The sequence below is a fragment of the Triturus cristatus genome, chromosome 5_1 (assembly GCF_964204655.1).
Source record: "Triturus cristatus chromosome 5_1, aTriCri1.1, whole genome shotgun sequence".
NCBI lineage: Eukaryota > Metazoa > Chordata > Amphibia > Caudata > Salamandridae > Triturus > Triturus cristatus.
The window spans coordinates 813,220,501-813,234,436 of NC_140587.1; the positions used below are offsets into that span (position 1 = coordinate 813,220,501).

Genomic DNA, 13,936 nt, shown 5'->3' on the forward strand with positions numbered 1-13,936 from the left:
GATGTAAAGCTTTGCCTCCCACACCCAGGTTGCCTTGGGTGCGTAAGAGCCCACTAACTGCACAACTTGAAGTCATGACCGAAGCCCAAGCACCATATGGACACATTGTACGGGTCTATGTAGACATCTGCTTCCTGCACACTTCGAATCGTGTTGCTTTCAGAGTAGACATGTTTACTGGTACAAGGTGTTCCAAATTAAGGAGTCATCCAAATAAGTCGGGAGAGGAGATCCAGATCCACGTTGACGGGTGCGAAATGAAAGGAACTGATGTCAGTGCTCAGAGGTGAGGCTTATATGCAGCTTCGCTCTGTCATTTCTAGGCCTGTGTGAAGTTCATCATGGAGACAATGCTTAAAGGCACTGGAGCTGCTGAAAAATTATCTGGATCTAGTCTGGCTCCTGGGAATATTTTAAAGGTGTGGAATCTGCGGATAGAAACATCCATTAAAAAAGCTGCATTACCACTAAACTGTAATAGGCAGTAATTCATTTACTCCTAAAGAGCATCTGAGAATCTCAGATAGGCAGGGAGATGACATTGGGGAAGGTGTGGGCCTACCTCTTTAAAAGCATTTTATACAGTATGCTACATAATCAATTTTACTGACCTGTGTCCCGTTAAACTCTCCCAAAAAGTGATGGTCCCATCAGTGCCGCAAGTCATCACCCAGGTGTGCGGAACTCCTTTCGCCTTTGTTCCCACACACACAAAAGCATCTAAGCCAAAACCAATGAGAAGGCTGCACAAAAGGTTAGAATGGTCTTCACAGTCACCCTGAAAAAGAAGCAGCAGATCAGACAATCATTCAGAACACATTACAAAATGTATATGTCGACTTAGGGATACTGTATATTATGCCAAATCTAAATATCAGAGTCTGAAAAGTAAAAAAAAAAAAACTCCAGGTCAAATAAAACAGCACGGCTCCATGATGTTCTCAAACAAAGCATGGGACCAATGTCAATCTCTATTGTAGTTCCTTCAGGAAATGCTGGAGAAAAGCAGCACTGAAATCAAGATTCAACAAGCATAGATTGTGTGGGTTAGTGAATTCACCAGCGTACAGTTATCCAGCTTAATCTTCAAAAACACTGGAGAAGTACTAGTTTAAAGGTGTGATCAATTACAAATGGATTGTCAATGTATTTGATCCACTACCCAGTTTCTGGGTGCAACTTGACTGGTAAAACTTAAGAAACACCATTTGTTCTTCATTCCAGTGATCACCATGCAGTATGGAGGGATTGTCTCCTTGGGGAAGTCACATGTGAGGCTTTGCATCCAACCAAAATCTAAGTGCAGTCCGAAGCTACAAGACTTAGATTATAACAATATCATTCATTCACCACTGGTGCCCTGACACACGATACAATTGGACCCCAAACTGGTCTTCCAACTACAGCTCTCCGCCACTTGACTTGCTCAGGATAGTACAGAAGAGTAGTCCAAGGTTTCCTTAAGGAGGTGATGTGAACTAGACTCTTGGAACACTCAATTAATACCCTATTTTATAAATCGGTATTGGCAAACCTAAAAGGTCTCACCTATGTGAGAGCTATTGGCTAGGCTGCTGTTAGTGGAGTGGCATAAAGTAGAGAGGCATAGAGGAGAGTGGAGAACAGTGGCACTGAGTGGTCTAGAATGCCGTGAAGTTGCATTGAGAAGCGTGGAGTGGAGTGGCATAGAGTAGAGGGGCGTAGAGCAGAGGGGCGTAGAGTAGCCTAGAGTGGCATAAAGTAGACTAGAATGGCGCAGAGTGGAATGGCGCGGAGTGGCGCAGAGTAGAGTAAAATTGAACAGAGTTGCATAAAGTAGAGCAGCATATATTAGACTAGAGTGGCATAAGTAGAGTAGCAATGACTGGAGTACAGTGGAGCGGCATAGAGTAGTGGAGCATAGAGTGGCGTGGAGTGGCACAGAGCAGACTAGAGTGGCAATGACTGGAGTGGCAGAGTGGAGTGGCGACAAGTAGAGGGCATAGAGTAAAGTGGTGTAGAGTAGAGCGGTATGGAGTGGTGTAAAGAGGAGCAGTGTAAAGTGGCATAGACTAAGTAGAGTGGCATACAGTAGAGTGGCATAGTCGCATGGCACTTTGTGGCGTAGAGTAGATCGGCGTGGAGTGGCGAAGAGTAGAGAAGCATTGAATAGAGTGGAATGGCATAGAATAGGGTGGAATGGCATATAATAAGATGGCATGAAGTTGTGTGGAGTCAAGGGAAGCAGCGAAGATTGGAGTGGCGTATAGTGAAGCAGAGTGAAGTAGAGCAGTGTAGAGTGTCACTGTGTGGAGTGGAGTGATGTAGAGTAGAATGGCGTAGAGACACGTAGAATAGAGGGGAGTAGTTTAGAGTGGAGTGATGAGGCATAGAGTAGAGTGGCGTAGAGGGGAGTGAAGTGCAGTGGAGTAGAATGGCATTAAGTGGAGTGGTGCAGAGCGCCATTATGTGGAACGGAGTAGTGTAGAGTAGAATGAAGTGGTGTAGAGTGGTGTGGAGTTGTGAAGAGTGGAGTGGCTTAGAGAGAAGCACGTAGTAGCATAGAGTAGTGTGGTGCACAGTAGAGTTGAGTGGCATAGAGTGGCACTGTGTGGAGTGGAGTAACAAAGTAGAGTGTTGGAGAGTTGAATGGAGTGGCATAGAGTGGAGTGGAGTAGAGTGCATGGAGTAGGGTCGTTGGGAGTAGAGTGGCGTGGAGAAGGGTGGCATTGTGTGGAATGGGGTAGGGTGGTGTGGAGAGGCATAGAGTAAAGTGCAGTGGCCTAGAGTAGAGTGGCCTAGAGTGGAGTAGTGCACAGTGGAGTATAGTGTAGCTGGTTAAAGTAGAGTGGCATGGAGTAGAGTGGCATAGAGTGGAGTGGTGTACAGTGAAGTAATGTAGTGAGGCATAGAGTAGTGCAGTTGTTGGGGTAAGGATCAATAAAGATGTCGGACAGGGTGAAAGCAACATAAATAATAAGACATAGCCCCATGTTATAAGATGGAAAGCACAAGCACATTGCACGTACACGAATAATACCAAAATGCTTCTAAAATCTTTTAAAAAACAGTGTGTGGCAAAAAGGTAAAGCAGAACAAAGACTAGAAAGAACACATGTACTTTGTCTATGTTCCAGGGGGGAGCCAACAGATGAAAGGAAAGGTAACCTATGCGAGCTAAGCAGCAGAAAGATTGCAAATGAGTGACAATGAAAACAACTAATGGTATGCTGTGGGCGGATTGTTAGTCAACTGAATTGTAAACAACATATCTTGCAGCACAGCACAAGCGCTGTGTAGGCAAGACCTAAAAATAAAAGTACATTAATGTTCATACCACTAAACCAAGGAATTACAAAGAGAACCCAAACTGTTTAGACCCTTCCTAGCCACAGATCTAAATTCAAACATTACTGTACATGAGTTCCACATTTTTCTCTAACATTGAAGGCTATGGACAATGTTATTTAATTTTCAGTGTTTGTAAAAACTGGATCCGCAGTCTCAGCACACAGTTTGCAGCTCAAGAAGTGGATCACGGTCTCAGCACAGACTGCGATCCTCCACTGCTGAAAGAGCTGATCCTCCTTGTTTGTCTTTGAGGGGAGCATGACATATGTTAAAGGCCTATTGTTATTAAGATGACATTTAGCAGGGGTCCTCCAGTTGATAGAATCTCTTTGGTTTAACTGAGCAAGATTGTAAGAGTAGTTTTGCTGGAGGCGGACCACTAGACTGGAGTCCAAGCCTCTAGACTTATCTTTTCCAGTCTTCCTCTTCTGCTTTCATCCAGACATAATCCTCACCCACATCTTTTTAAACATAGGGGTCTAGACACTCTCTCAACTCCTCTTTTTAGCTCTTGCTTCTTGGTCTATTTAATCTGCGTATTTATTAATTTTTCTATAATATTATGACACTCGCAGTCTTGCTCTCCTGTCTTTCCAAGGGATGTTAATGGAACCCCTTTAGCAAGCTCTTATCTCTCACAACTGTTAGTGCTAAAAGCACTGTTAGATGCTTGCTAGACAGCATTTTATTAATCTTTTTCTCACCTCCTATACTGGAGACTGACAAACAAGTTACTTACCTTTGGCAATGCTCTTTTTGGTTGATACTCTAACCGCAAATTTGTAACCTTAGGATATTCACCAGGCACTAGACTGGATCTCGAGACCCTGCTCCAGCAATGTTCCAGCATGCCACTAGGGCACAATATGACTCCACCTGGCTCTGTACCGCAGCAAAAGTGGCAGAGCAGAGCCATATATAAGCCCCACACCACCAGGCACAGAGCATAAACAATGGCCGGCAATAGTGTGATGATCCACAGAAGAAGGTGCAAGGGCAGTGAGGAATCTGCGGTTAGATATAGAGTATCCACCAGAAAGAGTATTACAAAAGGTGAGTAACTTGTTGATACTTCTAACCACAGATTCCTCCCTGTAGAACAGACACCCAACAGTACCTCTCCAATGGTTGGTCAGTGGGATGGTCTAAGACCAACAAGCCTTGAAGGGCTGAGTGAGGGAAATACCCTTCCAGCTGGACCTAAATGACAGGGCTGAAGTGCTTTATGAACATATACACTGATGCCAACGTGTAGCCTGGCAGATGATAAAGACAGGAACTCCACATGCCAATACAGTAGTAGCAGCCTTAGCCCTGACAAATTAGGCTCCAAGCTTCTTTTTGACCAATGTATACCAAAGCTTAAGGCAGAGGAGTAAAAACCTCAACAGGGTCCTCTTTTGCACAGCCTTCCCTTTCTTCGCCCCTGAGAATACCACAAAAAGCGGATTGTCCAAACTGTGTTTCTTGGTACAATCAATATCAAAGCTAACAGCCTTTTAGGGAAACAGCTGATGAAGCCTACCTTTTTTAGAGGGGTTAGAGGGCAAAGAACGCTGGGAGGATGATGGATTGCCCAGCGTAGAAGTGCATCACAACTTAAGGTAACAAGCATTTGCAATGCAATCGGTCTGGCCTTTGGGACCTTATAAGTATTTAGCCATGCAGCACAGTGTCTGCAGCTGGGGGCCAGTAACAGTTCCCACTGGATGGCAGGGTCTAAAACTCCGAAAGAGAGGGAGAAGAACATAAGGAGATGGGTATAGGCAGACAACATCACAAAAAATTACAGTGATGGAACTAAGGCAAGGGGCATTGGCATTGCAGGAAGCACAGGTCAAAAGGCAGGAGAAGAGAAAGCATGAGCTTGCTGGTCAAACCAATTTGATATGTTGCTTAGCTAGGCAGGAGTCAGAGTTTCATGCAGGCAGGTTGCTCGGCCAGGAGCACTGGAAGAGGAGGACCGTAGTTACCCGAACAACTCAGGTAGGGTTTCGGGCAAGGGGCAGTGCCCAACCACTCTCCTATCAACAGCTTTAGTACCAGTTCCCTTTCGTTCACTGCCCAACATACCTTTAGGGGATTGTCTAGAAGCTGGTGCAGTCCTGGGATTTGCTCACTCAGGGCGATGCTCAGCAACAGGTTGTGCACCACTGGCTGCCGCGACTCCGGGAAATTGATGCAGACAAATGGGTCTAGTTCATCGAGGTACTGAAGGCAGCAGGGGGCTGTCATGGCGGCAGGGTGCTACCGGGCTTGAGACTCACAAGTGTTGCACGCGCAGGGCTAATTACAGTATTTTAATTACTACTACTGCTGTGTGGAGCTCCATAAGAGATTAGGTTTACTGCCCGAGTGTACACCGTGGAAGAAATCTGCCAATCTTTTTAACTCCTGCATCGGACGAGCACGAGTTGCAGTGAAAGTCTGGAGATTGAGCTGAAGTTGTGTACTGTAGGTGGAGATCTTTGTATTGTGTCTTCAAACTCTGCTGCTGTAACCAGACTCATGATATCCCAGAAGTAAGGAGGGCAGGGGTGAGTTCTAAAGAGAAAGGAAAGCCCAACTGTAGGAGGGGAGTGTCCGAGGAGGAGCGCATAGTTTTGAGCATGTGCCGTTAGCAACTGAGTAAACCATAGGGGAAGGTGGGGGATTGCTGTGTAGCCATATTGGGATTATTTTTACCTATCTGTGCAAGAGGGCGAGTTGTTGAAACTTGGCTGTAGACTTGCTGTGTGTTCTATTTTGTACATGGTACGGCGCCTCCTGTGATGGCCTCGCCACGCCCCCTGTTAGTGAGTTGGAGGCAGTGGTCACCCTGTTCTGCTGGGACTTCAATTGTGCTCTGAGCTACGGAGCACAAGCAGGGAACACTAGCAGGAAATTATAGATAAAAAAATAACATTTAATAAACAAAGAAAAAAACAACACACACCTATATAAGGGAGAGTAGGAGAGACAAGGGAGGTATTCAACATGGACAAAGAGAGGGGAGTGGGGAATTTTAACCACAGAAAGCATGAGGAGGGGAGGGAGGGGCTAAAAGCAACAACAGGCGAATGAAAAACTGGAAACGGGGCACGAGCTGGAAACAATACCAGGAAATTAACAAAACAAGCCTAAACAATAGAAAACGTAGTGCGCGACACTAATGTTTACGGCAGATCGGGAAATAATACATGTAACGGGACAGTCTCCAGGGCATGACCAAAACAGCAAAAGTGATATAGGTTTTTCGCACCAAGAGTGCCGGAGTTTTACAAGCTGAATAAATCAGTATGGTAAAGTCAGAAGACATAAAGAGAAGCTGTGCATATGTCAAACCTTTCATAAATCTCATCATGACAGAGGATTTAAACAAAGACGGTTGGTCCGGTAAATGTAGAAAGGCTAACTGGGCCAACAAATAACTTTTAATAGTACCCCCTGTAAAGCCTTGCAGGCCCAAAAAAGAATGAAAATAAATCCCACAGCTATGCTTGTAAAGTGTCGCTCTTGCAGATGCCACACCAGGCCACAAATTTGTCCCGGTGTCTGCTTAAATGTATTTATTTTTTTGAAGAGTGCCTGGTGGTAGATGACATACACCATTTCAGGCAGCATATCAAATGCAGTCAACTGCTGCTGCTCAATTTCAACGCACAGAGGTGTAGACTGCACAAATTAGGTTAAAGGACGTTGTCTTGCTGCTGCGACAGAAGATCCACCCAAAGTGGTAGCCTGATCGGAGACCATATGCTCAGGCCTAGTAATTAAGGGTGCCACACTCTCCTGGCCCAATTCACAGCTACTAGGATGACTTGGGCCAGGTCATTCCTGATCTTATTCAGAACTCGCGGCAGGTGCGGTAGTGGCAGGAATGTGTAGAGGGATTCTGGGTTTCATTCTAGACGTAATTCATCCATTAGCAAGCATTCTTGCAGAAGCTCCTATGCGCAAAACTTTTTACACTGTGCATTCATCAGTGGGGAAAAGATCTAGCCAGGTTTCCCTCACAGTCAGCAGATGCTCTAAACCACCTTTCATGATCTGACAGACGCCACATGCTGAGCTTATCCGCTCTGGCACTCAAGGACCCTGCTGGATTGATAAGGAAAATGCCCTTAAGCTCAAACCAATTCCATGAGGCACAGCACCTTCAGGCACAAGACCCAGGGCCCCACTCTGCCTTGCTTGTTGCTGTACCAAATAGCGGTGGTATGGTCTGTGAGAACCTTCACCAGCCTCCCCTTGATGTATAGCAGGAAAACCTTCAAAAGGCAAGACGAATGACTATCAACTCCAACAGATTTAGAGCTTTAGGGGTATATTAAACCACACTGCATGTGCTGTCTCAAGGAACAGGAAGTTACGTTGGACCCTGCAGCCACAAAGACTGGCCCTTCGGGGCGTTAACACACTCTACTGACAATTTTGATACTCCCCTTTTGATGTCCACTCTGTTGACAAATGTTGTGGTTGACATAATATCTTGCTTGTAACTACATGTGTTTTAAATGCTGTACTGGTTTTCCTCCTAGGTTGGTGTTCTTGCCTTTTTCTTTCCCCCTCTATTCCCCCTTTTTCTTTTTCAGTTTTATTTTTCCTCCATAGCAGCCTATGGGAATACGTGGTTATGTATTGTGTATGGTGTTTGCAATACGTATGTACCAATACGCTCTGTATTTCTGCCTTATTTGTTCAATAAAACATATGAAAAAGAAACTCCAACAGATTAATATGGAGCTGGTTTCCTGTCAGAGACTATAGTCCTGACTTTCCCCTCCCACGATGATCTTACAAGCCTAGCAGGGATGTGTTTGTCACCACCATCAGCTCTGGCTGGGGGAGGGAAAGGGGACAGATGCTAGACCAATTTGAACAATTCAAGCAGTCGACCCTGCAGATCGTAAGCCCTATACTCAAAGATCCGAATGACATCCAACAGATTTCCTTGACTCTGGCCCACTGGCACTGCAGATTCCATTGCAAAGCCTGCATGTGCCAGCTGGCGTAATTGACAAGGAGGATCCAAGAGGCTAAAAACCAAGAAGCCTCAGAGCTGCACTCACCGAGGCTAAAACATCGGGAACATAGTCTAAATGCTCTGTACTCGTTGCAGCGGAGTGAAGGCCCTGCACTGCACTGTATCCAGAATAGCTACAATCAATGGGAACCTCTATAAAGGAGTCAGCTGCTGCTTCGGCTTGTTGAATTATATCAGGAGGTTTGCTATCGTCTGGAGGTGGTCTGCGACTGGTTCTGGCTTCAAAGATCAGTCGCAGAGGTAGGGAAAAGCGGATATTTCCCTGATCTAAGAAGGTGGGCGGCAACCACCGCCATCACTTTTATGAACACCCATGGGGTGCTGATGAGGCTGAAGAGAAGCATTGCAAAATGAAAAACAAATCCTAGCTCAACTGCAGGTCTGTGGAACTGCAGGGCAGGTATATGAAAATACGCATCCTACAGGTTCAAAGACACCACCCAGTGCTTAGAGTCCAGAGAAGACAGGATCTGAGCTAGAATGAGCATTGTGAATTTGTCCTTACATAGGAAGGCATTCAGAGGTGAGGCCAAAAACTCCTGTCCTTTTTTGGCACAAGAAAACAGGAAGTGTAACAGCCCTCTCCTCTTTCAGAGTCCGGAACCCTTTTGATAATACATTTTGAGGATAACACATGCACCTCTTGTAAAAGAACAGACAGGTAGGTGCTCCTCCAAACTTCACTCTGATGTGGGGAGAGAGTTGGCGGGGCAAAAAGAAAGAGTAGTGCGTAGCCACACTGAACAATCTGTAGGAGGTGATGGATCACAACCCTTGGAGAAGTGCTGAATCCTTTCCCCCAAAGGATAGGTATGCACCACTAAGGTCAAACGAAACCAGATATGTGGCTCTTGCCACTGTTGGGAAGGGGACTGAGAAGACTGATGTCCCTGCTGACGTGCACGCTGCTGCCAGACTCACGTCCACAGGTTTGAAAGTATTGGGGTGACTTATGTTTTGATTGGGGAGACTGTCTTTGCCTATACACCAGGTTTCTGGATTAGCCGCTGAACTTTTTGAACTATTGTGGGAGCAGCTTATCAGGGGTCAAAAACCCGGGGAGCACACATTGGCTCTAGTTTTTTTTAATGCTCAAAGGCAGAATCCGATTTTTAACCACAAAGTTGTGAGGCATCAAAACCCAAATCCATCAGAGATTTATCTCCAGAAATTGCTGTGGAAAGCGTCCTGGCATGTCAAAAAGCACATCCACCCGTTCCAGGCAATCAGTAGAATTTAGGCTAGCACTAATCATATTTGGCTGCTTCGTACCCATCATTAACTGTCTGAGTCAAAGAGTGTGAGAAAGTGGCTCTGTATACACTGTTCCCAAATAGGTACCGTGTGTACAGAGTCCACAGTCCCCAGAGGTTTGGCAGAGGCTAAAGTTAGATATAACCTTACTCTCTAAAGTGGTAGCTTGGTCGAGCAGTAAGGCAGTATCAGAGGACAGTGTAAAGCATTTGTTGTACACACTCAGTCAGCAAATGGTCTCACACACTCAATAACTGAACTCTAGGCCAATGGTTTATATAAAAAAATATATGGTTGTTTTATTTTAGAACCAACAATAGGTATCAAAATATACTTTCTCAGAATGAGATGCTTTAGTTAAATACTTTTGCAATATGCAATTGACTTTGGTAGGTAATAATTACAGATTGTTGCAATAGGCAACACAATTTCAAACACAATAGTACATTGAGCTCAAAGAAAATTTTAAGTTATAAGCAATTGATTACTTTCAGGATTACTTTTCTAACTCCAGGACTGGATCCTAGATTCAGTCCTGGGACAGTTCTTGGAAACAAGTGGGTAAATTCGTTTTAGCTTTTTAAGCAATATTTTGCTATTTTAAAAGTTGACACTTAGAAACTTTTTCTGTTCAAATTACCAATGTTATCCTATGGAAGGAATTTTACTTAGCAGGTAAGTGAGGTTAGGGTTACTTTTTCTAGGTCAGTGTTGGGTCCTAGATCCAGCACTAGTGTACCACCTGTAAGCAGTTGAAAAACTGCATTTAAGTTATCCAGGCGATTTTTGAGGGATATTTATAAGTTTGCAAAATCGACACTTAGAAGAAATTTTGATTTCCTATGGAAGAAAATTCAAGTTACGGGTAAAGTATGTTCTCGTTACTTTTGTAATCCAGTACTGGGCTCCTAGGCTCAGAGTTGGAACATCTATCTAACACAGGTAAGCATTTACGTTTTCACAATTGGTACAATTTTTAAAGAATATTTGTAGTTTGCAAAAATCGACACTTAGAAGAAATTTCACAGAAAAACAGTCAATGATTTCCTATGGGAGAAAATTGAGTTAGAGGTAAGTACGGTTGTGAGTACTTTGCAGGGTCAGTGCTGGACACCAAGATCCGAAACTGGTATCTCTCCTAATAGCAGGTGAGTATTTCTGTTTTCGTTACTCGGTTGATTTTAGGTGAATATTTTAAAGTTTAGAAACTCCACACTTAGAAGAAATTTCAGAGAAAACCAGTCAATGTTACCCAAAGGAAGAAAAGTGAGTTATCGGCTTTTGGGTAAGTACTCGACTGGCAGAGTTAAGGTTCTGGGCACAGACTCAGGGGTCTACCAGGGTCAGGTAAGTACAGTTGTTACACCCTCAGCGGCACAGGAGCAGCGGGGTGCAGAGTGAGTTAAGCCCAATGTTATCCTATGGGAGGCAGGGGGGCCTCGGTTGGTGGCTGCTGACTAGCAGCCAACGCGGCCGTGGGAGCTGGGCTCCTGGTCACTTGCTCAGGGCAAATGGGGAAGTAGGTAGGAGTAGAAGTTGCACTGCCAGGGCCACTCGGGCGGCTGGGTGCAGGGTGCTTTTGAGCCTTCGGGCGCTCAATGGATTTCAATGGGGAAGCTCAAGGAAGAACAAAGGCTGCAAGCTTGGGGACGAAGATTCTTCAGGTGCCACCACCACTTCGAGAGGTAAGTTGGGTAGTTGGAGGATAGGTAGGTACCCAGGAGTCGGGCACAGGGGGCCGCAGGGCGCCAGGTGCAGGGGTGCCTTTTGATGTCAGGAAATCTTACCCTCTGTTGATCGCGTTGGGGGGGGGTCCCTGGTTCTAAGGCTGCAGGCGTCATCAGGCGCGTCGAGGTGGGTCCTTGGGTGCCGGATTCAGGGTCACAGTCGCCGGGGGGACGTCCTCGGGGTCTTTGTTCACTCCGGCACAGGCCAGGCTTGGCAGGTGCAGAGTGTGCAGGATTCGCGGTTCCGGGCTGATGCCAGGGGTTAGAAACTTGCTTTGAGCGGAGCCACTGCTCATGGGAGTCCCAGATGCTCAGAGTCACAAGGCAGCCAGGTCCTCCGGGGTTTGTGAGGTTGTTGGCCACAAGAGGTGCCGGGATTTAGCATGAGCAGGTTCGAGGGTCGACAGTCCGGTAGGGCTGGGGCCAAAGTAGTTGGTGTCTTCCTCTTCTTAGCAGCTGCACGGCAGGTCTTCTTTCTTCTTGTTCTTCTTTGCTTGTTCGGAATCTGGAATCTAAAGAAGGAAGGTTCAGGGTGCCCCTAAATACTAGATTTAGGGGCGTTACAGGTAGGTAAATGGCAGGGACCAATGGGTCCCTGCCCTGGGGTGGGTAAACCCCCTATCCTGCCACTCTCCTATGGGAGGGGGGCAGTAGCCTAGTCCTGATTGGGCATGGCTTCCCATCTTCAAGATGGCGAGCGCCTGGAGATGTGCTTCACCTCACCTCCCTCACCTGAGGGGTGGGGCTGGCAGGCTGGCACATCCCCTGTCCTTATTTGGGGTTTCCGGCCAGTCTTCCTGCCAGAGTGGGGGTCAAAACCGGTGGGGGACAGTTTGCTGGGTACAGCAAGTGGCCTGGAGAAGCTCACAGAGGCGGCATGCCTTTGAAGCTTCCCCCTGCCCATCCTGGGGGAGGAGACCTAGCACCTCGCCCAGGATGTGAATTGTTGCAGGCCCAGGAGAGCGGGGGCTCTCCACCCAGGGTCCAGCAACATGTCTGGGCAGCCTCCCAGACCAGATGTGGAATGTAGGTTAGGTTTCAGGGGGCATCTCTAAGATGCCCTCTGGAGTGCTTTGTACATTAAATCCCACACTGGCATCAGTGCGGGTTTAATGTGCAGAGAAGTTTGATACCAAACTTCTTAGTCTTCAGTGTTGCCATTATGGTGCTGTGGAGTTCGTGTTTGACGAGCTCCCAGCACCATATACTCTTAAATGGCAGCACTGCACTGACAGTGCCCAGGAATGGACCTGGGTACTGTAGGTGCACAGGGCTCATGCTCCTGTGTTCACACCACTGGCATAGGGCACCCAGCTAGAGGGGTGGCTGATGTATGCCAGGGCAGTGTAGGTTGCGGGCATGGCGCACAGGGATGTGTGCCATGTCGACGTTGTGTTTTGTCTTGTACCCAGACACTCAGCCTGCAAGGCCAGTGTGTTTGTGTTAGGGTACAGGGTCTCTAAGTGTGGCACAATAAGTGCTGCAGCCCTTAGAGGCCTTCCCTGGTCACATGGCCCTGGGAACCTAGGGTACCATTTACAAGGGGCTGACATGTGGCCAAGGTTTGCCAATTTGGGTTTTGGGGTAGGAACATAGGCCCTGGGCACCTGATTGGCAGGAGCCCAGGGCACACTCAGACAAAGCACAGTCAGCAATTAAGCAAAAAGTGGGGCATACCATGCAAGAAAGATGGCACTTTCTCACAAAGAGGCATTATGGGCTTCCAGGACAGCAGGCAAGATCTCCTTAGACATGTTCCAAAGGGCATGTATGTAGCAACCTAATAAACATACAGTATTTGCCTATCATAATAGCAGGCTGGCAGAGGAGAACATATTGGCAGAGGAGAACATATGTTTTCCAAACACCTCCATGCTCTTGATCTCCCATATCCAGAGGAGTCATGGGGAATGAATTGGGGTTCACCTTACTCCTGGAGCTTGAACCACAAAGATCCATGGGGCAGAATGGGAGTAAGACACTCAGGGTCGCATGGAGCAGGGGTATGCGATGCCTGGCCACCTGCTTATTACCGGTGGGTGGGAATAAAGAATTGAGAAAGTGACAATCAAGGCATCCATGATGACCTTGTTAAAAGGGAGAAAGGGCTCAGATGTAGCCGGCCCAGGCTTCAAAATTTCTGTAAGGGTGTACGTTTGGGTCTTGGCTGAAGGGAGCTGCAAATCCAGGGCCTCAACTGCCTGTTGGACCACTACTGCAAATGGTAAACTCTTCTGTTGGTGGTCCAAATGGCGAGTTAAACCATGTCTTAGGGTAAGTATCAAGCCCACTTGCCTCAGGTAAATTCAAGTAAAAGTTGTCATCTGTGTTGTTGAGGGGGGAGAAATCCACCCATACCTACAATCACCATGTCCATTCTGGGATGTACCTTGTTGAGAGTCAGAGCCAAAAAGATAATGGAGCTTCTACTGGAGCACCCATTCTGGTAGAGGTTCTAGTGCAGAATCAGGATACGCAATGACTCGCTGCATTTTTCTAATCTCGTAGTGAGACATTCATCGAAATCTGACTTCTGTTGGTTTGGTGTTAGTCATTGGAACCAGTACTGGATCCTCTTCCAGCACAGGAGCCAAAACAG

The 13,936-nt window shown here is 46.5% G+C and overlaps 1 protein-coding gene across 1 annotated transcript in view; it reads right to left on the reverse strand.

Annotated features, from left to right (window-relative positions):
* Positions 1-13,936, reverse strand: part of CEP76 (centrosomal protein 76) — a 275,662-nt gene that overhangs the window by 88,288 nt on the left and 173,438 nt on the right. The window contains exon 9 of the mRNA XM_085605853.1: positions 612-778. Coding sequence (XP_085461979.1) covers positions 612-778 — 167 coding nt within the window. The remainder of the gene's footprint in view (positions 1-611; positions 779-13,936) is intronic.